The sequence below is a fragment of the Theobroma cacao genome, chromosome 3 (genome assembly GCF_000208745.1).
Source record: "Theobroma cacao cultivar B97-61/B2 chromosome 3, Criollo_cocoa_genome_V2, whole genome shotgun sequence".
NCBI lineage: Eukaryota > Viridiplantae > Streptophyta > Magnoliopsida > Malvales > Malvaceae > Theobroma > Theobroma cacao.
In genome coordinates this window covers 374,408-396,552 of record NC_030852.1, presented here as the reverse complement: position 1 = coordinate 396,552, position 22,145 = coordinate 374,408, and the positions used below count along the sequence as shown (strand labels likewise).

The 22,145-nt window shown below is 38.1% G+C and overlaps 3 protein-coding genes across 4 annotated transcripts; 1 reads left to right on the top strand and 2 right to left on the bottom strand.

Moving 5' to 3' along the window:
• Positions 1,410 to 10,313, bottom strand: LOC18603853. Its single transcript, XM_018117755.1, has 5 exons — positions 9,727 to 10,313; positions 7,194 to 7,565; positions 4,423 to 7,111; positions 2,564 to 4,291; positions 1,410 to 2,371 (listed from the first exon to the last, which is right to left on the bottom strand). Exons 1-4 carry the CDS (start codon positions 9,868 to 9,870, stop codon positions 2,604 to 2,606), a joined length of 4,893 nt encoding a protein of 1,630 aa, XP_017973244.1. The 5' UTR covers positions 9,871 to 10,313; the 3' UTR covers positions 1,410 to 2,371; positions 2,564 to 2,603.
• Positions 14,716 to 18,142, bottom strand: LOC18603851 (39S ribosomal protein L47, mitochondrial). Its single transcript, XM_018118496.1, has 3 exons — positions 17,936 to 18,142; positions 16,184 to 16,341; positions 14,716 to 15,094 (listed from the first exon to the last, which is right to left on the bottom strand). The coding sequence occupies exons 1-3, from the start codon at positions 18,087 to 18,089 to the stop codon at positions 14,987 to 14,989; spliced, it is 420 nt and encodes a 139-aa protein (XP_017973985.1). The 5' UTR covers positions 18,090 to 18,142; the 3' UTR covers positions 14,716 to 14,986.
• LOC18603850 lies at positions 20,482 to 21,775 on the top strand. 2 transcript variants are annotated; one of them, XM_018118495.1, is made up of 3 exons: positions 20,482 to 20,879; positions 20,984 to 21,130; positions 21,312 to 21,775. In XM_018118495.1, the coding sequence occupies exons 1-3, from the start codon at positions 20,493 to 20,495 to the stop codon at positions 21,504 to 21,506; spliced, it is 729 nt and encodes a 242-aa protein (XP_017973984.1). In that variant the 5' UTR covers positions 20,482 to 20,492; the 3' UTR covers positions 21,507 to 21,775. The 2 variants fall into 2 exon arrangements, with proteins under 2 accessions (XP_017973984.1, XP_017973983.1); XM_018118494.1 differs by having other exon boundaries at positions 20,957 to 21,130.

Below are 22,145 nucleotides of genomic sequence, written 5' to 3'. Positions count from 1 at the left end.
GATTTATGGCTCATCTCATTGGCTCCCTTCTAAGACCATAACATCCTCTCTTAAGAGCTTTTCTTCGATGTGGGATATATGGCTCTTCGACTCCCCTCTTGAGAGCGTTTCTTCGAAGTGAGATTTATGGCTCATCTCATCGGCTCCCTTCTAAAACCATAACATCCTCTCGAGAGCTTTTCTTCGATGTCGGATATATGGCTCGTCGACTCCCCTCTTGAGAGCGTTTCTTCGAAGTGAGATTCATGACTCATCAACTCTCCTCTAAAACCATAACATCTTCTCTTGGCTCCTTTTTTTCGATGTAGAATTTATGGCTCATAAAGTTCCCTATCAACCCTGATCTGCTTTGACCAGCTAACTTTTTTTTTTTAATTCATAGTGGGATTTATGGCTCATCGACTCCCCTCTAAAACCATAATGTGGAATTTATGGCTTATAAGCTCGCCTATCAACCTTTGTCTGCTTTGATCCGTCAACTTTTTTTTTTAATTCAAAGTGAGATTTATGGCTCATCGGCTCCCCTCGAAAACCATAACATCCTCTCTTGGCTCCTTTTCTTCGATGTGAAATTTATGGCTTATAAATTCCCCTATCAACTCTTGTCTGCTTTGACCCGCCAACTTTACTTCTTCTTTTTTTGTAATTGAGGAAAGAGAGATTCGAACCCTATTTTATAAATAAGAGATTATGTATCAATCAATAAATCAAATGCTTAAGTACTCACCAACTTCACGCTTGTTTCACAAAAAATACCTCACAAATTGAAAATGATGTAAACTATTAAACGTTAAATCTCACTTTCATAGATAACTAATATGAGATTCATGACTTCTTTCTATAACCACACATTTTCCCTTATATCTTATCTGGGAGCTTCTCTTCGATGTAGAGTTTATAACTCTACAAGCTAAGCTAGAGCATACAATATGAGATTCACATGACTCCCTGTTGAAACAATGACACCTTGCCTTTTCTGATCTAAATACGTACGTATCAGAAAACTACAGGCTAAAGTGGTTTCCAAGGGGAAACGAGCAAGTCCACAAGAAAGAATATTTTATTGACTTTGATGTTGTTGGAAGTGCCAGATTCACCATGGGCATCTTAACCTTGTTTTTGCTGGCTCCCTCAAAGGTCAAAAGGTACGGTAGCAATTTTTATACGTTTTTTTCCAAAATTAAACTCTAAGGCCACTGCTCTGTTAAGAAACAGACGGGCTGTTCAATTCGTAGTTTTTCAGTTGGGTTATAGGACTTGAAAGGCTGAGACCTTCGTTTTGGAAGGAGTTGAACTGGAGAATTAGCCAAAGGTTTTCATACATGAAAATCTACTGCTAAATCTCCTAATTTAGCTGTTGCCAATAACCCTATAAGCACGTGGAAGACCCCAACACAATCAACAAATGATAATCTTTGAATCCTTTTCTGTTACCTTGATGAATAAAGCAAGTCCAGAACATCCACCCAAAAGAAACATCACAAACACCTGCCGTACAATATGTCCAAGTTTCACCTAGGCAGCAGGATTATGAATTTTCTGATAAAAGATTACATGACATTCTGTCCGGTCATATACAAAAGCATGAATCATTACATTACTGCTTCCTATTAAATTTAATATATAAGATTTTGGCAAAAGAAAGTTCTTGTGGATATGACATGCCAATTACTGACTGCAAGTTCCAGATCCAGATTATAAACAAAGCTTCCTTAGTCTGTTTGACCTACCGGCATCAATCGACAGAAATATCAAGCAAAGTAGCAAACACACTTGGAAAGAAGAATGACATAGTTGCCACTGGTAAGGTCAACACGGGCCAATAGAGGTGAAATTGCAATGTCAAACTTCAATGCAGTCTGAGTGCCAAATACCTTATAAGAACATTGATAGCAATGTTGGCAGGAATTAAAACTGTAGCAGATGAACTACAATTAGAGTTGATAAATTAAATAAGATTAGAATACAACATCAACCAGAGAGCAACTAAGTCATGCCAGATCAGAAAAGGCTTGAGTATCAAAATTTGGTGACCACTTTAATTGGGAAAAAATTAAAAAGAGAAAAAAAAGGCAAGAAAGATATGCACTAAAAACCAGTATGGGCACCAATTTCTAATGTCTGGGCAACATAGCGCATGATTTTCAACAGTTATAATATCTACAAGGGAAACTGATCTGCATCCAGAACAAATTCAAGGAACAAATGGCTTGGAAACCCCGAAGAGATTCTTTTACGATACAGTTGATACAGCGAAAAGTTGGGGGTCGGAGACTATGAACAACATCAAATGGCTCACTTACCACCCATCCTCGAAGCGCACACAGGTTAGATGACTTCTGGGGGTTAGCCAATGCCTATCCTTGAAGAACTGAAAATGAAATAAACATAAAATTCGTCACAGATGAATTGCTTGTTTCTAATATCATCTCTCTCCCCTGCCACTATAAAGAGAGTGGGCATTGAAGTAGCAAATTGGTGTGTTTGGGGGGGGGGTGGGGTGGTGTGGTTGTACATTTAAGACCTTGCCAAAAGAAGCTGAGAAGAAACATAAATGACTTACAAGCTTTCATGGGTCACCAAATTGTGACATTGAAGTATTCCTACTGCCATGAAGATTGCTTGTATCCATCCCATCCCCCCTCAGGTTCCTTCCTTTTCAATATGCCACCTGGCACCTGATACATTCTTGCTTGCTCTTCTGCCAGGGCCTGTGAACTGGCAACAGACAGTTGCCTAGATGCAAGAGGTGATGTCTCATCTCTTCCTTCTATATCTGGGCCTCCAGGCCCAGCATTTAAGTCTAGACCTTGCCTTCCCCATTTCCTACCACTCTCAGCACCGCTATTATTACTACCATCTGGGAGGCTAACAACATAGGGCCTTGCATAATGGGATGGGACAGCACCAGCAGGTCCTAATAATTGTGAGACTGGGGGGAAACAAAGCCTCCCACTAGGAGATGAATCAACATAAGTTGTTGAACCGCCTGAAAAGCTAGTTGAAGGAAGAGGAAAGGTTGTTCCAAATGGGAAAACGGGATATTGGAAAGGCGCCGATGGGAAGGGCACTGCTGGTGAAGATGACAACACAGGTCCCCTATAGACATCGGGATTAAAAGGGGTGGCAGCAGTAGGGGGACCCAAAACTCTTGGTGGCCCACCAGTTGCAACAATTGGGAAAGGCTGTTCTCCTCTATCAGGCAAGATTGATGGAATTGTGACAGCCGAGTATGTATTCCCTGTAGGAAACCATGATGAGAAATTTGCCATCTCTGTATTGTTTATCCGCAGGCTGGAAACTGGTGGTTGAGATGGCACATTGCTGCTTCTATTATGCTGGCTAAATAATGATGGTTCAGCACTCACCTCATCAACAGCAGGCCCATTGTTCAAATCAAAGTCCCTGCGGACACTTGCCTCACCATTAAGAATACCACCTGATGATGATTTCAAAGGCTGCATAGGGACATCCAGTCTACGACTAGTGCCAGTAGAGTGATTACCCAAATCGATAGGCTCATCAACTCTATTCAAATCAAGATCAAGTCCCCCAGAAGAGCGAATGGGTGCAGAACCCATCAAACCACACGTTAAATCGCGGTTATTTGTAAGGTCTGGTGCAGAGTCTGTACCTTGAGCAGAACTTCTGGAAGCTAAATCCTCAAGGACTCTCTCATCAGGTACATTCAAATCAATATCCAATGGAGGACGACTTTGTTTGCTAGTAGTAGCATCAGGCATGGAAGCATTACTTGTACCCAGAGGCATATCCAGAGACTTTCGGGGCTCAGCAGGCCGAAAAGCACTTGTGGCTGCCGATCCCTTCCAACCCAGTACCCCTTTAGTCCTCAGTAGGTCATCTGGAGGAACAAATGGCCCTTTTGCAGCAGCAGCAACAGTAATCGAAGCAGGGAGGCTGCTAGACACAGAAGAAATGGGGAAAGGCAATGGGCTAATTAATTGGACAGGAGCTGAACATCCTGGTGCTGTCAAGTTATTTGGCTCCCCAAATTTCGCCTCATCTGCATTAAAGCCTTCATTCAAGTCAAATTCTACTTTTGCATCTGCGTCTGCACCACCTGTTGCAGGAGCATCTGAGGTGGTTGATGTACGTTCTTCTGCTTCATCTGCTTCTGCAACAGTCAACTTAGATCCCCTTGACCTCGTGGGTTGTTCTGTTTCCATTACTGTGGATGATGCCCTACAAGGAGATGGTCCACCACGTGGTTCATGAACCTCGCCACATTCTAAATTCTCCTCCACCTGCTCACCTTTACGAGCAGTAACAGCTGAACCACAACAGATACAATTCAATTACCAATTTTAGTGATGAATAAATACAATTGCAAAACAAACAAGAAAGGTAAAATAATAAGTACTTCAAATTTAATTTAAACGTCAATAAGAGGAGAAGCATTACTTTCCCACTCAGGTTTTTGCTTCTCAGTGTGAGCGACATGACTACGTGCATCAGTCTCAACATCCTTCTCCGGCTTCACTTCACCAACCTTTTCCAAAACAATATCTTTAGCAGAACCAGGAGGCAATGCTTCTTTATCTGCTCCTTTTGTGGAATTTCCAGTAACAGCTGCTGAATTCTCATGAGTCTGCAAACTTCTATCCAAACCTTCAGTGACATTTTTCTTGTCCTCAACATCAACTTCCATAGATGGTACAGATGAAGATCCATCAACCGCTTCTTTCTCAACTTTTACACCTGGATCGACGACCTTATCTTCATTTACCAAAGAAGTGCTCCCCTTTTGTTTCGTATCCAAACTGCTATCATCATCCACTCCACCAGCCTTTTTCTCCAGGTGCTCTTTGGAATCTCCAACAGCAGTAGTTTTCTCCACAGTGCTTCCAGAGGGCAAATTGACTAAAGCAGCTGTTACAATTTCCTTCAATTTACCATTTTCAAGACACTGGTCTGCAGTCTGTGGCAAACCCATACTTGATGAAATTAAGTGCTCATTCAGCTCTCCTCCAGATTTTTCTTGAGAGGAACCAGTCTTGCAGTCTGCATTCTTAGCCCATGAATTACCGGCAACAGTACCCTGCTTCAGATGCTCATCATCTGCACCCTCAACACACTGATGTCGATCTCGAACAACATCATCCCCAGCAGAAGGTTTTAGTCTTGTATCATTGCCTGTGGAAGAGTGCTCAACAACAGGGTTATTTCTTTGTGGAGAATCAATTGGCGAAGCCACATCTGACTTAGAAATCTCTCCAGCAGCCACACTAGCAAGCAAATTCATTCCAGCATCATCCCCAACCGGCATGCATGCATTTGCTTCAGAGTACTTGACACAACTATCAATTAGAGCATTTATGGAGCTGAAAGAAGCCTCCTGCAGTTTCCCCGATTTAAGTTCATTTCCTGAAGATGAGGAAGCAGTTTTTGTAACTTCAGTTGTTTTCCTAGCATCTTCTCCAATCCTACAGTGTTCTTCATCAGGAACAGCTGCAGGTGAACCATCTCCCTCATCAGACCCAGTCAGCACATCTTTGAAATCATTGCTCTGCCATGATTCAGTATTCACATCGGTCGTAACATTTGCCCGATAAGTCTCACTCTTCTCCTTTGTGTTACGATCAGATTGTTCATGCTTCTCTGAAAGCACAGGAGAAGATGCTCTGCTATTCATGACAGAAAGATCTTCAAGAGATCCTCCGCTGACACTTTGTGCTGGACTTCTACCTCGATTTGGGATCTTAACAATGAACTTATGACTATTACCCTCAGCCATAGGAGCATCCACTGCCTTTTCACATGTTAAACCAGACTGCGATATTTTTTCTGAAGCTGGATTTCTGTGCAAAGATGAATTTTTGCTAGAACCAGTTTCCCTTTGAACCCCAGATGACCCTGGGAAACCATTAATTGATTTCCGATGCCGTGAAGAACTACCTGAGATCTTAGTCACCGTTCCTGAACCAGCAGCAGAACTTCTTGCCTCCTCCTTACCAGAAACTCCCCCAGTCTTCGCATGATCACTAGAACAAGACTGACTATTGTTGTGGGACTGGCTAGAACTGCTGCTTTTCTCATCCCTAGCAGTTGTTTGAGGATCAGAGGTTCCAACAGCAGTAGCATTTCGTGCCTGTCCATCTTTCAAGTTTGTACTGGCTGACACAGGCGATGTTGCTGCCTTCATAGATCCTGGTGATGCAGAAGCAGACTTGGTGGGAGTCTCTCCTTGAGCAAGCTTAACTGAACCAGTTTTAGAGGCAGAAAATTGTGTTACTGAGCTTTTCACTGCAACCTCAGATGATCCAGAGTGCTTGCTTCCACTGTGAGAAACTTCAGAAATACGAGGTCTTGCAGACCAGGGAACAGCCTGATTTGAACCAGACTTAGCATCCATCTCAGCCTCAACTCGTTTTTTCCATGTATCAACTAAGCCCCTTGCTTTCTTCTGTATTTCTAAATTCTTATGACTACGCAAATGATTCACAGACTTGCCAATGTTACACATCTGTAGAGCTGTAAGATTTACAGGTAACTTATCAAGTGCACGGAGTAAGGTTAAAAGAAAATCGTCAACTGATCTATCATCTTTGGAGCCACTACCATCACCAATCTTCCCTTTGTGGACTTCCTGGAGCCATTCATCAAAAACAGGCAACCCTCTAAGCTGAACAAAACGACTAAGACAGTCAAACTTGTCCGTGGCTGCTATCACACCAGCAAGCATTGACCGGCTCACCAAGTCTATTTTCTTCTCATTTCTCTCGGGCACCATCAGCTGCACCAATTTCTCAACTCCTTCAGAGTCTTCTAGTCCCCCCTTTTCAGTAATTTTTGCAATCTCAGATTTTAAATTAATTTCTGGTCTACCATGACCAGAATCCCCATCATCCATTTTACTAGTACGTTCCCGTTTAACAGGCTCGGAGCCTTGATCACCACGCTCCCTTTTCTTTCCCTTACCCTGAGAAGGAAATGAGGAAGCACTGTTCTGTACACTATCTGAACCAGGTTTTATCTGGGATGTTGATGTCGGACCATTCATTGGCTTTGGAGAACGGCCACCTGGCTGCACTGTTGCATGCATTTCTAAACGTGTCTTATCTAACAGCTGATCTACTTCTTCTTGTCGTTCCTGTAAAAGGATAAGATATCAACTAAAACGGTTCAACAAATTTAAACTAAATCTGTTCTCTGCAAGATCATCTAAAACTCACATTAATATAATCTTGATCAGTTAGCCACCATAAACACTTGTTTGTAATGTCATATACTCGCCGGCACACAAATGAGCAAATCCCTGACGGAAGTTCAACGTCTTTAGGAAGGAATGCAACTTTACATGGATGGAGTAAGGATGCAGCAGGAATCTCATCCTTGTGAAAGGAATAAAATATTTCGTTTGGCGCAGCTTCCAGCAGGATGCCTTTGCCAAGCTTTACTTCAGCAGGTCGATAAAGCCAATTCACACCCAACCTTAACTTATTTTCTTTACCAGCAATTAGACAACGAATTATTCCAATGAAAGGTGGAGACTCTTGGGGCGGTTTGAAGAGAGCACAGTCACCAACACTGATCTTGCGTCCATCCTATTAGGGGGAAAACAGGTAATGTCAGTAAACTACTAAACAACTAACCAGGTTCACAAATTTTATCCGTGAGAGAATATAAAAGAATTTGTATGGAGAAAACAAAAGCTTGATCAACAACCCAGACTAGCATTAATCAGTTATTTCTATAAACCACCAACAACTCTTAGCTTCAAAGACTAAGCAACCTAACCAAAGTGGAAATGGTAATTGCATACAGACAGAACCAAGGCAAAAGAACAATCCTTAGCTAACAACTAGCAAATTGTCCAACCATCCGTATGTGCTTGTAATTCCAGTAAATCCAGCTTTATTAGAAAAGAAAGACTCCTGAGATGCATATAGCACCATTTAAAGCATGACCGGTCAGCTTATGAACAAATTCACTAAAAAAATACTTTGCTCATCAGTAAATCTACAACAGATGGCAACAAGCTTCAACAGATTTTAAACCATAATAACACAATGGAAGTAATAAATCCACTACAATACGAACATAAAGAGCAAATTAATACATTAGTTATTCAAAAAATTATTCCCACTTCATCAACAGAAACAAATGATAACAATTCAGATACGTTCAAAGCTTGCCACATCTGAAAAACCTTCTACGATCACAATCAAGGGAATCTTGACATTTCTCTAGACTGGATGTGTGAACTATACACTAGTAATTAGATATGACGCTAGTTACATTTCCAGATCATTTTACCAGAAAAAATATCTGGCATTAAAAAAACCATGCACCTCATCACTCACATACATGTAGATTATACCACGTATGTAAATGGGAAGACTTTTATACTTGCTTCATATAATACAACTAACATTTTACCTATAACAAAACAGAATGCATTATAAGAAACTTGCAGTACTTGCCTTATAAGAACAAGGCCTACGAATCAGCAGCAAATAATTAATTAAGAATCAAATGTTGCATTTACCGCATCCACTGCCATCCCAGTGGAGCAATAACACCCTGGCAAACTATGTAGAGCACTGCCAGCATATCCTTCAAGTTTGAAATTTCGGAAAATAATTACTCCAGAACAAATTTGTTACTACTAGCATTTAAGAAGTGAAACCTGTTGCCTATATCTACCTCTACTGAGAGTCATAGATCTTTACATGGTAATATTTTCCTATTCCCTGTCTTTAAACCAGTGAAATCAAAAACCATTTCTTTATGGACAAAATTTAATCACTTCATGATTTAAGCTGCTCCAAAAATTGGAATTTGGAAATCTTTCCAATATTTTAACCAACAATAATCTGGTGATTACTTCTCTGCCTCCAAAATGATGAACCAGATTCTATTTTCTAACTGACTAATCTCATGTTTCAAGCTGTCTCAAAATTGGAAAATTTTCCAATATTCTGAACAACAATAACCATGGTGATTACTTCTCCTTATCACTCCTTTAAAGTAGGCAAATTCCCAAGAATCAGGTGCATTTGCAATTGACCTATCTAGAATCCAAACATCTCTATCATATCCCAAACGCTTTATATATGTTATTCCCTTCCACTTGGATGAAGAAAAAACACCCCATGGCATGCTAAGCAACTATTCCGCCAAATACCCAATTGGAAATTTCAGAAAGTCAATGAAGCACCATTTTATCTGTAGAATAGCTTCTAGTAGAAGAAACGAAAAAGAAATCATTTTTGTATCATAATTTTGCACACAAAAGATTTATTATGTGGAAAATGTAAATTTACTCAAGGAAACATACGCTTCTCAATCTTACCCAAATTCTAATCACGTGCAATGCCTGAAAGACTATATGAACCGCAACAATCAAGCCAAATTTACAAATTCCCCAAAAAATCCAGTTGGTTTCCTAAATTTTACACCAAAAAGCTCAACCAATCATCCACAAATTTCAAACCAACCAAACCCTCAAAATCCAAGAAAATCAGGACCATTTCGACACTTTCCCACATCAATCAACCCGCCATCTCAAAACTCCCAACCAAAATCGAACCCCTTTCTTCATTTCCCCAAATCAATCTAACAAAACCCCCTTCATCAAATCACCTGACAAAACCAAACAACAAACAGACAAACAAAACAACACGCAAACGAAAGGAAAACCCTAGAAAATAGTAGAAAAATCGAATCGAATCAAATCAAATCAAAGTGAAAAAAAAATTATACCTTGCAAAATGAATTAACAGTAGATGAAGAAGAAGAAGAGGGAGAAGCACCACCATCACCACTCAGAACCGCCGTTGCACGTGTAGGGACTGTCCACATGTGCCGTGCCCTTTTCCTCTCCTCACCTCCTCCCCGCCCATGCATAGCCTTGCATTTTCCCCTTCGAGTACCATCAATCCCCCCTCCTTATTTTTTATCTTTTCTTTTTCACCCTCTTTAATTTCCCCCCCTTCTTTCACTAATTCCAAACCCTAGATCCACCCAAAACCCTACCTTTCACCATCTCCAAAAATTCTCCCCTTCATCAAACCCTAATTTCCCCCAATCACAATTCCAAAACCCTAATTCCCTTCGATCGCGATTCTCCCGTTTTCCCCGACCTAATTCAATCTCAGATCCATCCACCGCGTTTCGATTCCTTAAGCCGCCTTGTCGATCTATAGATTTAAAAAAACAAAGAAAATTAAAATTTAAAGAGAGAGAAAATCGAGAGTGAGAAATAAAAATAAAAATTTTCGCTCGATTTTTAGAGAGAGACAGAGAGAAAAAATTGTCCAAGAGAGAGAAAAAAAATAAGAAAGAGAGAGAGAGACAGAGAGAGACGGCAAAAGGAAAGGTGTACTTGGGTACATGGTAGGGCAGAGCGGGCAATGGTGTTGGGCAGATCGGGCAGCTCGGGCAAGCTCTCAACAAGGGTTCAGATAACCTCCCCGCGTCTGTGACGGAACTGAAATGACGTGTGTGGGATTCTGGAACGGGACTGGACTCGATTTGAGATTTAAAGTGTTGACTGATGGGTGTTTACCGAAGGGAAACGTTTGACTTTGATTTTCTCCGTAACGTGGCTTCCCATTTTCAACGGCAGATAAAATTAAGGTTTTGGTTTTATTATTCTCCTTTCACCTTTTGCTTTGATTTGTAGGTGGGTTTTTCCTTTAGGGTGGGCTTTGATAACCTTACCCACGTGGGTAGTTGGGATGATGCTTTTATGTGAGGGTAAAGTCGTAAATTCACATAAATGAGGGCTGCAATTTTCTCAAGAGGGCATCTGATGGAGAAGTTAAGGTTGTCCTGGCTTGTGCCAGCACACATTGCTAAAAAGTAACAAAGGAAGTGATGTAAAATGAGCTATGTTTCTGCCAAGCCAAATTATTATTATTATTATTTTTTTTTTGGCAATTCTTTTAGTTATTAGAATATTTTTTAAAAAACATCTTAACTCGAACTCTCAATTGATAAAGTAATTGAATTCTATAAATATCCGATTAAATTTAAAAATATTAGCCGAACTCATATCTTAATACCTCTAAACATTACTCGTCAAATACCTAATTTTAGGGGTCTAATTTCTTTGCTTGAGTAAGCAAGAGGTATACAAATTTATGTTGTCTTGCTTTCTTTTTTTTGGTTTTAATATTTTATTTTTTTTTAGAAAACAAAAAACCGGACTCCAATTGGTGATGGGGGACTTGTAAATTCTTCCTGTCATGTGGCATTCCCCCTTCCCCTTTTGTTTCCCTTTGTTTTCTCTTTTCAATCTTTTCTTTCCCTCTTGTCTCATAGAATGGAAAACAACTTTCTTTGTACCATAAGATTCTCTACAACAATTTTTCTGAACTGAGATTCTTTTATTTTGTGCACAAAAGAATTTTATAAATTTCTATATTATATAATAAGAGTTTTGGTGAAAAATATTATAAAGAGCAACTTTTTATCTAAAATTGAAATTCGAAAATCAAAATTTCAAGTTATTGTAGATAAGTTACAACGGTTGAGACGAGATTCGATATCAATTTTATACTATTTGAATAGTAAGTTCATAGATTTTCGTTTTTAAACATAACTTGATTCATTTACATTTGATTCATTTGCATTCTCACGTGAAAGATAATTTTTTATTTGGGTTCTTTTCAAAATGTTTCTCATAAATAAGATGTTTTTAAAAATAGCACTCTTTATAATTTTAATTATTTTTAATTAAGAAAATTAATTTTGAATAAAATTATCCTTAATGAAATCGATCTATATGTTTAGGTCTGTGCCTCAAACCGACTCATATTTTTTTAACTTTTCTCGTAAGATCATTCATCTCTGGAGTATTCCTTACCAGAAAAAGAAATTTTTAAACATTTTGAGTATTTTAGAGTGATTTTTGATACATGAAAAAAAATCTTTGAGCATTTTAAGCATTTTGGAATGGTTTTTTATACATGAAAAAAATCTTTTGAGTATTCTTCGCCAAGTAGACATATTCATTGATTATATTGTTAAATAGAATATGGTGTGTTGTTTGAAGTTGTTGATTTTGTTAAATAAAATTCAGTAGTTTTGGTAGTTTTTAAACATTACGTAATTGGTTTTTGGACATTGTGTGACTAGTTTGTAGACATTGCGTGACTAATTTTTAAATATTACGTGACTAGTTGATAGGGCATTACGTGAATTATTGATAAGCATTATATGACTAGTTAGTCAAGCATTGCGTGACTAGTTTTTAGGCATTGCGTGACTTAAGCATTATCTAAAAATTAGTCACGTAATACCTAAAAATCAGTCACACAATACTTAAAAACAAAAAACACAATGCTTAAAAATCAAAGACGCAATTATTAAGTCACGCAATACTTAAAAATCAATCTCACAATACTTAAAAACCAGTTACATAATGTCTAAAAATTAGTTATGCAATACTTAATAACTAATTTATTTGCTTGTTCCTAACTAGGTTTAAGTTGCCAAAGTCATACAGTGTTCTAATTTATAGATATATCTAATCGATTTCAATCCCTTAACTTTGGAGTTCTATGAATATAAACCAATAAATCCAAGAACGTAAAATACATATTTTGATATCATCTCTGTTCTTTGGGATAGCGAGAAATAGCTGAATGGTAAGATAGACAATATTTGACAAAAAAGAGAAATAGGTATTTAATTTTGAAATTTTTGTCTTGATGGCATGATAGAGAAAACCAAAACCATTTTAATTCGTCTGAAATTATTTAAAGGGTATTGTTGTCAAGTCATGCAAAAAATTAACTAAAAATAATTAAAATTATAATAAATGATTTTTTGAATTGAATTTATAAAGAAGGTTATCTTTCATAATTTTTTTTTCTTATTTTATACATTTTATCTATTTTGAAATTTGAATATGATTCACTTAAATTGGTTATTTCCGAACTTTGAATATTACCTTTTTTCTTTCGGGTTTTTGCATTTTGTTTGGTAGATGGATTCATCACATCTGGTGGAAATAATTTGGTAGTGGGGTTGGTTAATCCAATCCCATTTTAAGGGGAGGGAAAACAAATGTGATAATTCCGTTGCAAATTATGGGAAGTTGATTAGGGAGGATTTGTAGCCATTGCTATTGAGTCCCATTATTTCTTTGAATAGATAGATTGGGGTAACCCTAATCCTTGATGTACCAAAATTGACTTGAGTGTAATTATGTGAAAGAAAAGAGTACCCAATACCAAGAAATTTGTGTTGGAATAATTGGGATTTGGAGAAACAAAGAAGGGTCTAGAAATCAAAGACGGCATGGGGGATATATAGGCCAGCTCTTTGAATGTGCAGTTGGCAGGCAAGCTGCTCTAAGATTTGGAGGCTAAGGTTGCTGGTGTTGTTCAAGATGGTCCATAAAGGAAAAGGGATGTGCCGTTTACAGAAGAAGTATTGTGTCCGCATCTAGTCGGTCCCAAAGCAATGAAGTTTGTTTCTAGGCCTGGAACAGAATAGGATTTTAGATCCATAGAGCAGCGTAGCAGTCACAATCCTCATCTCCTTTTCTCTTTCCCTTCTGCATGTGTAAAGCGGCATTTTGGGCCACTTCCACCCCCCATTATCAGCGGCATTATTGCTTCAAAACATGTTTTATTGTTCTAGTTTCCCGGGGAGGGACGAGTCTCAAACTCTCAACAAAAACAGCCTAATAATCCCTAAAAAGGATTATTTCTGTAGCTGATGTGTATGTCACGGTATCATTATTTTCTTAATTCTTTGCCTACCTGCTCTACTCGATATGAGATTGAAACATCTTATTTACTTTTTCTCAAACGTTTGACAGTACATGTAACCCAGCCCTGTCTTTTAGCAGGAAATGAGAATGATAGGGGAAATAAAACAATACAAACCCATCGTGGACACCTAGGTTTGTAGTTACCCCACGGAAAAAGTTGCCACGAGGGGAGCTTTCAGGCCTAACAGGAGAAGAGCATAAGGGTTGGAGGTTGCGAACTTGATTGTTGGTCTTTGACAATGAAAATCACAAGGAAGGAAGATAGGAAAAAGCACAAATAAGGAAAACGTCAATGGCTGCGATGGTAGTGAAAATGACAAGGCCTGAAGCTGGGTATGTTTAAAACACAAGTGTGCACAATGAGCAGTCTGGATCATTGCGGTGGACAGATCTATCCTGCATTGACTTATATGGATAGCCATCTGGCGGAATAGGAAACCAGCTTGGACTTCGTTATCTGTCACGATCATCCACACAAACGGATAAAAGGGCTTTCCTCTTTTCATTTGGGCATTGCCCTGGTGCTTTGAAAGCTATGTCAATCATCTAATTTTACCATTAGCAGATTACCCAAAATCCTTGGAAAGTGTTCAGAGTTCAGAGGGTATTCCCCAGAGATTTTCTCATATACAATTCTTGTAGTAATTTCTTGTTACCATTGTTTTGTGTGCCTTTTTATGGTAATTAATGCAGTCAAAGCTAGCTTGAGAGAGCTTGGAGAACTATATATATATCACGTTGATAATCCTGCTTGCCTACAGAAACTTCTGATCTGTCCCCCCAATTTCTGTTCAGGTGACAAGTAGGCAGCAAATATTCATATTTTAAAGTCTGGGAAGATGAGGATTCCGGACGATTGACCTAACAAACTCAACAATGGCTGTGAAACTCAGATATTCAACATTAGAAAGATTTCAAGTGAGAAATGAGAGTAACAAAAGGGCAATAAGACGGAAAGAGGGTGCTTTCAGAGTTCTCACAGCTACAGACAACCTGTGCTCATGTTCTATTAATCCAACAGAGATGAGAAGTGATAGTTATATTGTCGTTGTATCATCCCCCACCCTATTGAATTTGTGCCATCCACAACAGAAACAAAGACTAGTAATGTTCATAAAGAGGTGGCTATTTTAATATGTTTTGATGCAATAATGGAAGGATGCAGTCCAACAAATGGAAAAATCAACAAAACAATAGAAAGCCTTCAGAAACAGAGTGGAGCAGGTTAGTACAATATCACAGAGCATTTATCATCCTCCTCATCTCTGCAGACCTCCTGGGATCTGGGTCTTCAATTGCTCTTTCAGTAAGTACTTGCTTGATACGGCACATTGACTTCCTTACCTAAATTTTACAACCAGTAAAAAACAAAAACTCCAGTTAGCAACATGTGCTTCCTGAAAGATAAAATAAACAATCTGGACCTTGAATTACAAAAGATTGCACTCAAAATATTAGTATTAGCAAGTGAGGGTATTAAAATTGAAAATGCACAGAAAACATTATGAGTAGCAGTCTGAAACTTCCAAGATAAAGCCAGCAATCAGCATTGATGAATTTTCCAAGTCTTCCTCAGTCAGATCCACCCCACAACTGACAATAAAATACAAAAAACATTGGCATTGCTAATCAAATAGATGTCAAGTAATAACTGGGGAAGGGCCTCTCTCAAGTCACTTTAGCTTCAAACTACCAATCCAAAGAGCCCAAAGCACAAAAAAGATAATATACTATGACATTTTTGCTCATGATATTAATAACAGTTAACTGTCTAATATCAGGGCTCGAAAGCCTCCTAAACCGAAAGGCCATTAAGAAGTCCATGGGCCATTCCAGTTCTTAAAATTCTTCTCCTCCACATATTTCCCATAAAATGAGTTTACGCGCTAAAGACTTCTTTAGAGTAGGTCTACCCTCAAGGGAGCATTTGATACTGGTAGATTTCTGATTAAGAAATTTCAAGTCGTTTGCTTGATACAAGTCATCCCAGAATTCAGATATTGTAGGGTAAAGTGGTTAACATAGCCTACACTGGCTCTGTTACAAGGCTCAAAAACCTTCTCCTAACATTTTCAGCAGCATTTAAGTAAGGGAGAACCTTGGTATACAAGTGTTTAAAGTCCACCAGATCTTACAAAGGACAGACAGAAATTTGAATGATGTTAAGGATCTCTGCAAGAGCAGAACTTGCATATAAATGAACACATCAATCATGGGGAAGGAATTCTATTCTTTCCCAAAGCTGGCCGCATAAACCATCAGAAGCAAGAAGTGAACGGAAAGAATCATTGGCCTTCTGCCACCCTTGACCAACCATCCAGAGAACCCATCAACTTTGTTTGTTGTGATAGTAACATTTATTAGATGTCAATAACATCCATCCATTTGCTAAAACTGGTATGTCAATGACATGCAAAAGCAACAGGATTATACCTTGGGAATACGTTCTGGATTAGGGAATCGTAGATTCTGGGCATGAAGCATCTGCCGTTGAGTCATCAACATGTTTTTCTCTTTCAACAAAACATACCATAGTTTATGGAGATCATCCCAAGACTTTAGACGCAGCTCAGAAGCTTTCCAACTTCGACCTGACAGAAATAAAATTTTAAGGAGAAAAAATTGGACAAATCAGAATATGAACTTTAACTTGAACTACCACAGTAGCTAGGTGGGTCAGCTTAGATCTTGAATTTCAGGCCTGCCTTCTTGGGGTAGGCAGAGGGGTTCAGGAAAAAAGTCATTTAAAAAATTAAAATAAATTATCTGCTCCTTTCTATAGAATATCATTACTACCCTAAGTAGAATTAGGAATAGAAATTTACACATTATTAGTTACTTTATGTAAAAAATGGCTTCTAACCCAGGTCTATATAAGAGCGCACCTGCCTAAGAAAAAAAACACAAAACGAAACAAAATGCAGCAAGATCAGTACATCCTTCATCTAAGAGTTCAACAGTTTTTACATGCTTTATTAGCTAATGGATTCTAAGGAAAGAATTGCTTTAGGATCAAGCCAATCATATAAAAAAATATTGAAAATCAGGTGTGTTTCTTGAGGAAACTGCATTTCCAGTCAATAAACAGCTATGCTTGCAAATCTTATTGCAGTGATTGGCAATCCAGCCTATCCAAAATAACATATATCAGCAGATCCTCAAGAGTACTAGACACTGAACTCCAATAAAAGTATCACATTAATCCCAAAATTGCAAGATGTACCAAAACACCAATTATCCAACAACTTCAAACAGATAGACTGCATTATTTGACTTCATAAGGTCAAAAACAAAGAAAGTTGAGTTTTTTTTATAAGGTCAATGTTATGAGCATTTTTTAACAGGTAGCTAGTATCTCAACAGTTATCCTTTTTTGTGTTAATGAATGATATCTAACATTCAATAAAACTTTTACAAATTGTTTTACAATGAGCCATTTAAAAAGCACTGTATCTGACTCTTAACTTCGACTTTGGGAAACACTGGCCATTAAAGTTCATTTAACAACTCATCACTTGCATAAAGTCAGCGAGATAAACAAGCATGAATGTGTAGTAACCCGCAGCTTCAAACTTTCAAGAAGTTCAAAGATTGTATCAGTTTCAAAGACATGTTCAATCATTTCTGATGGCTTTTACTTCATTATGAATTATAAACTCTAGGTCCCAGGATTGCTGCTATGAATGGAAGAAACACAGTGAAATGTTGTCATTGAAATTTAAAACAATTTTATAAACTGACAAGCTAATTGCCAATTTTCATTTTTCAGGAATACAGGGGGTAAGATGACAGCAAAGGCACGTAGACGTGCAGTCTTATGTTAAGGAGTATCATAAATCAAATTGCAGCTTCACATGAAGGCGCATACACTCTGTTCTCTCTCTCCCGATTGAAACAATGCTCACATTATACTAAGCATTCATACTCAACACCAAAGATTAAAACATGTAAACTGCTTTCTCCATTACTTAATTGACTTCAACACTCTAAGCTGTACTTTCCCTCTTTAATTAACAATTTAGGACTACGGCCCTCCTTTTTTAGTCAAAGAAAATAACAACACCACCAATAGAAACAGCAGATATTTTAACAGGAATTTGGAAAAAAAAAAAAAACAAGAATGGAAAAAGCAAAGAAAACCCACGATCAGTAGAATGAAAATGAATAAGTATACAAGGATTGTACCGTAGACAGGTTTTTCGTCATCAGGGCTTCTATCAGCCTCAAAGAACTGCTCAAGAGGGTTACGACCCGTTGCGGCCGCAGCAGCAGCAGCTGAGCGTTCTGACTTAGCAGCTGCCAAGAGAGCTGTCCTCCCAACAAACCTCGACAGAAACATGGTTAAACTTTGATTTGATTTTGCTAAGAATTCTTGTGGGTAATAAAGAATTTGGGTGGTTTCTTGCAAGAGAGACAGACTAATGCGATGGGGTTTAAGAGCCCAGGCCTATCAAAGAGAGGTATGATGGGCCGGACCCTCACTTTTGCCCTTTCTTTAATTAGTTCCATACAGATACAGTCAGTTGCATGAACATGATCACGTCGTCGCCAATCTCCAATTCATAGGGGAAAGCTTATAAAAAAGAAAAAAAAAATAGGCTAAAGTTGATGAGGTTGGCAGTTATCTGCTTGAGTTTTTCAATTCTATCCCTATCTGTGAAGGATGAGAGGCAGAGCATTGGGATTTTAGTTTTGTTTTCAATTTCACATCTTTTGGTTTAAAGAATACGAACTCAACATCACTAGGTCGATGAGAAAGGTTGTGTTCCTTCTACTTTTGCATGCAGGGTAACTCTGAACCTGAAATAGAAGAGAGTACTGATTCCAAGGTATCTTTGCTTACTTATTTAAATGGCAGGTTATTATGTTATTGATGAAAATTTTGAGTTGATGATCTCTATTGTCTACCATATTTCTTTAGTCTAGTGCAAAATTGTGCAAATAGGTGTCTTGATCAGTTTGCAGACTAATCAAATGTTTATCTTGGTTAAACTTCATATTGATCCTTAGGAAAGGACAATCTGTAACAAGTGTTATTTTCTAATGCAATTCTAGACATAAAACCAAGACAAACATTCTGCATATTCCTGTAGCATGCAAGCATCATCAGGTTTTCCTATTCTTTGTTCTATAAAAGCCTGAATCTCTTTCAAGGCATGGCCCTTTGTCTCAGGTACCAACTTGAAGATGATAACAATAGCTACTGCACAGTATGTGGAACACGAATTTGAAAAATGCACCTGAAAGAAAAAAAAAATAGAAACAAGATTAATACATCAAGATTTTCAGTTGATTTGTTCTTTAGAGGTTCATTAAGAATTTGGGTTACTAAAAATTCTTATGTTATGGGAAACAGATATTGCTATGGTTAATGCTACAAATCACTACCTAAGGGTATGCACAATCTATCTGATTTTCCATGATTTGAATAACTTTTTCTGACACCTTACTTTTAATTCAAAGAAGTGGGAAATCCTGCTCTAGAATTGTGAAATCCTGCTATGTGCTAGAAATTTTTTTTTGTTCGGGTTTTAATGATTTGAAAGGTACATACATTTCATCCTTATAGTATGGCATTGGTAGAAAAAAAAGACTTAGAAAAAAAGATATAGTTTCTTCGTAAGCGCTTTTTGCATGATTTTGCTGTTAATTATGCTTTGAATATCAATAAGTTGATTATTCCTTTATATTTATAGGCGAAAATTGAGGAGGTTGTGGCCGAAGGTTCTATCTGTGTATGATCAGGGCAGCTTTCTTTTCCTAAAATTGTTGGTTTGAACAAGATGGAAAAGAGGAAGGCAATCCTAAGTACAACGGTATGCTGTATATGTATATCAACTTTATTCTTTTTGGTCTTAATTAATGCTGTAATGCTATTTGTTAGTCTTAGTCTTACCTGATTATTTGCTTGCATGTATTGTGTTCCCAATCCCAATTATTTATCATTATATTTAAATTTGTATTTTTGGATTTTAATTTTTTCGAATTTCACATCTTTTGGTTTTAAATTCGTGAATATGAAATTCAACACTTGAAGTTTGAAATTGATCTTACCTGGTCCGAATTTGACGAGTACATAGCCATGGCAATGTCAAGTATGAAACCTGAGAAAGATTGTGTTCCTTCCCTTTTGCTTGCAGGGTAACCCTGAACCTGAAATAGAAGAAACCGATGCCAAGGTCGATCGTATCACTTCATTGCCAAAAGAAGTCATGGCAGATATTCTATCTCGCTTGACCTTGGAGGAAGCGGTGCGTACCAGCATCCTTTCAAGCAAATGGAGACTTTCTTGGACGCATTTTAGAGGCTTTCTGGACTTTGATGCTTCCGCTAAAGTAAATGTGATGTCTCCTTCTATTTTGGGAGGAGAGAATGATGCTGAAAGGCTTGACTTTAGGACTTGGGTAAACGGAATTCTGCAATCACTTCGAGCTCCAACTATAAAGGGTTTATGAATTCATTCTGATGTGAACTCTAACTCGGATGTTGATAATTGGATCAGCTTCGCCATTGATAAAAGAGCTCAAAGTCTTGAGTTGGACTTATTTAGAGCCAGATACGTACGTAGAGCCGGACACTCCCTTGGAGGACTCCTTCGAGCCGGACACTTCCTTGGAGACGGAGTCCTACTTAGAGGCGGAGACTTCCCTGGAGCCGGAGACCTAGGTAGACGCGAACACTGCCTGGGAGCCATATTTCCTTATCGCAATGATGGGAGCTACTCCTCCCCTTTGCATTTGCTATGTGCTTCAAGCTTTACTTGTCTTACATCCTTAAGTTTAAAAAACGTGGACTTGACTACTTTTTAACTCAATGTCCATCGCTTGAGGTTTTGAGACTGGTGGGAGTCACTTCTCTAACAAGGTTTGTAGCTTCTGATGCATCAGCCAACCTGAAATGCTTGGAGCTAAGAAACTGCCATTCCCTGAAGAAGGTTGAAATTTATGCTGTCAATCTCGTGTCATTGTTTTACAATGGAAGCGATGGTGTCCCTGTTACTTTGAATCTACCCCATCTCGTGGAGCTATTAGTTGGAGGAAACTATTTACGTCAAATTTATCACCTTTCGCAGCTCCAAATCATTCTCTCACAGTTGGAGTCTCTTAGTTTCGATGTGTCAGGAGCTAAAGTAAGTGCTATACTTTTACTTAATCCGCATGTGCCCTTTTGGTTTATCCTCTGAAAATTGCTTTTGCACTGTTCTAGACTTTTCAAAATGGGATTTTTTCCCAGGCTTGGCCGTTCCTTAAGAACATTCCCACACTGAGTAATCTCAAGCATTTGGAATTGGAGAGCGGAATTACAGGTGTTTCCCATTCTTTCCTTCCTTTCACTTCACTGCTAACAGCGGCTCCTTTGTTACATACATTTACGCTCAAGGTAAATTTTCTTTTGCCTTTGCCTTTGCCTTTGCTTTGGGTGTTTCTGAGCTCATGTATCCCCCATCTCCCCTGCTTTTTGGCATTGTCTAAGTGTCTGCAGCAAGAATTCTTTCAAAATGTCTTGTGTTTTGCTTCTATTTGGATCCTATATCTATGTCTGCCTTTGTTTTATGTCACGGATTATGTACTGCGTAGATTGGCCATCCAGGGACTCATCACAGACTACGTTCTGCTCAAATTGCTCATTCAGGGAGTTATCAAAGATCTCATTGGAAAATCCTCATCCAAGCTTTAAAGTTGTGAAACTGTATGGGTTTGTCAGGGTTCCAGCTGTGATGGAGTTGGTTTTCCACTTGCTCTGCTTGAGAAGTTAATGATTGATCCTTGCCCGCCATATTACCTCGACAACAGAGATGAGTCTAGGTTTAGAGAATCATGGGATTACAAATCTGCTAAGCTGCAGGCTATGGAGCTGCAAGCAAAGATACCTCCAGGAATTGAATTTATAGTGGCATAAGATAATACTGAGATATTGTTACTGGAAATATTGGAAGCAATTTGTTTTTACTTGTTTCTATGTTAATTTCTTTTCATATGCTATGGATAATAAACAGTGTACCCAGGCTCGATGAACACCCCTCAACCCCCAAGAGTTGCTACCATTTGTCCATGGAAATTAATGATAATATTTGGTTCTGTTTGGATTGCTTACAGAGGCGGAGCGTCCCATAGTTTTGGGGGGCCATATATATTTTTAATAATTTTTTATTTAATAATTAATACAAATAATAAAATAATAAAATGACCCTATCATGAGGTTGCATCTTTCCTAAAATTTTAAAATTTTTTATTTACTATATATTACTCCAACCATTTGATGAAATCAGAGTATATTGCTAGTTATTATATAAATTCTAACTCAATATGTTAAGCCTATTAAATTTTAAAAAATAAAAGTAAGTCTATTAACTTAAACTCATTAAGTTTTAATATAAATATAAACTTATCATAAC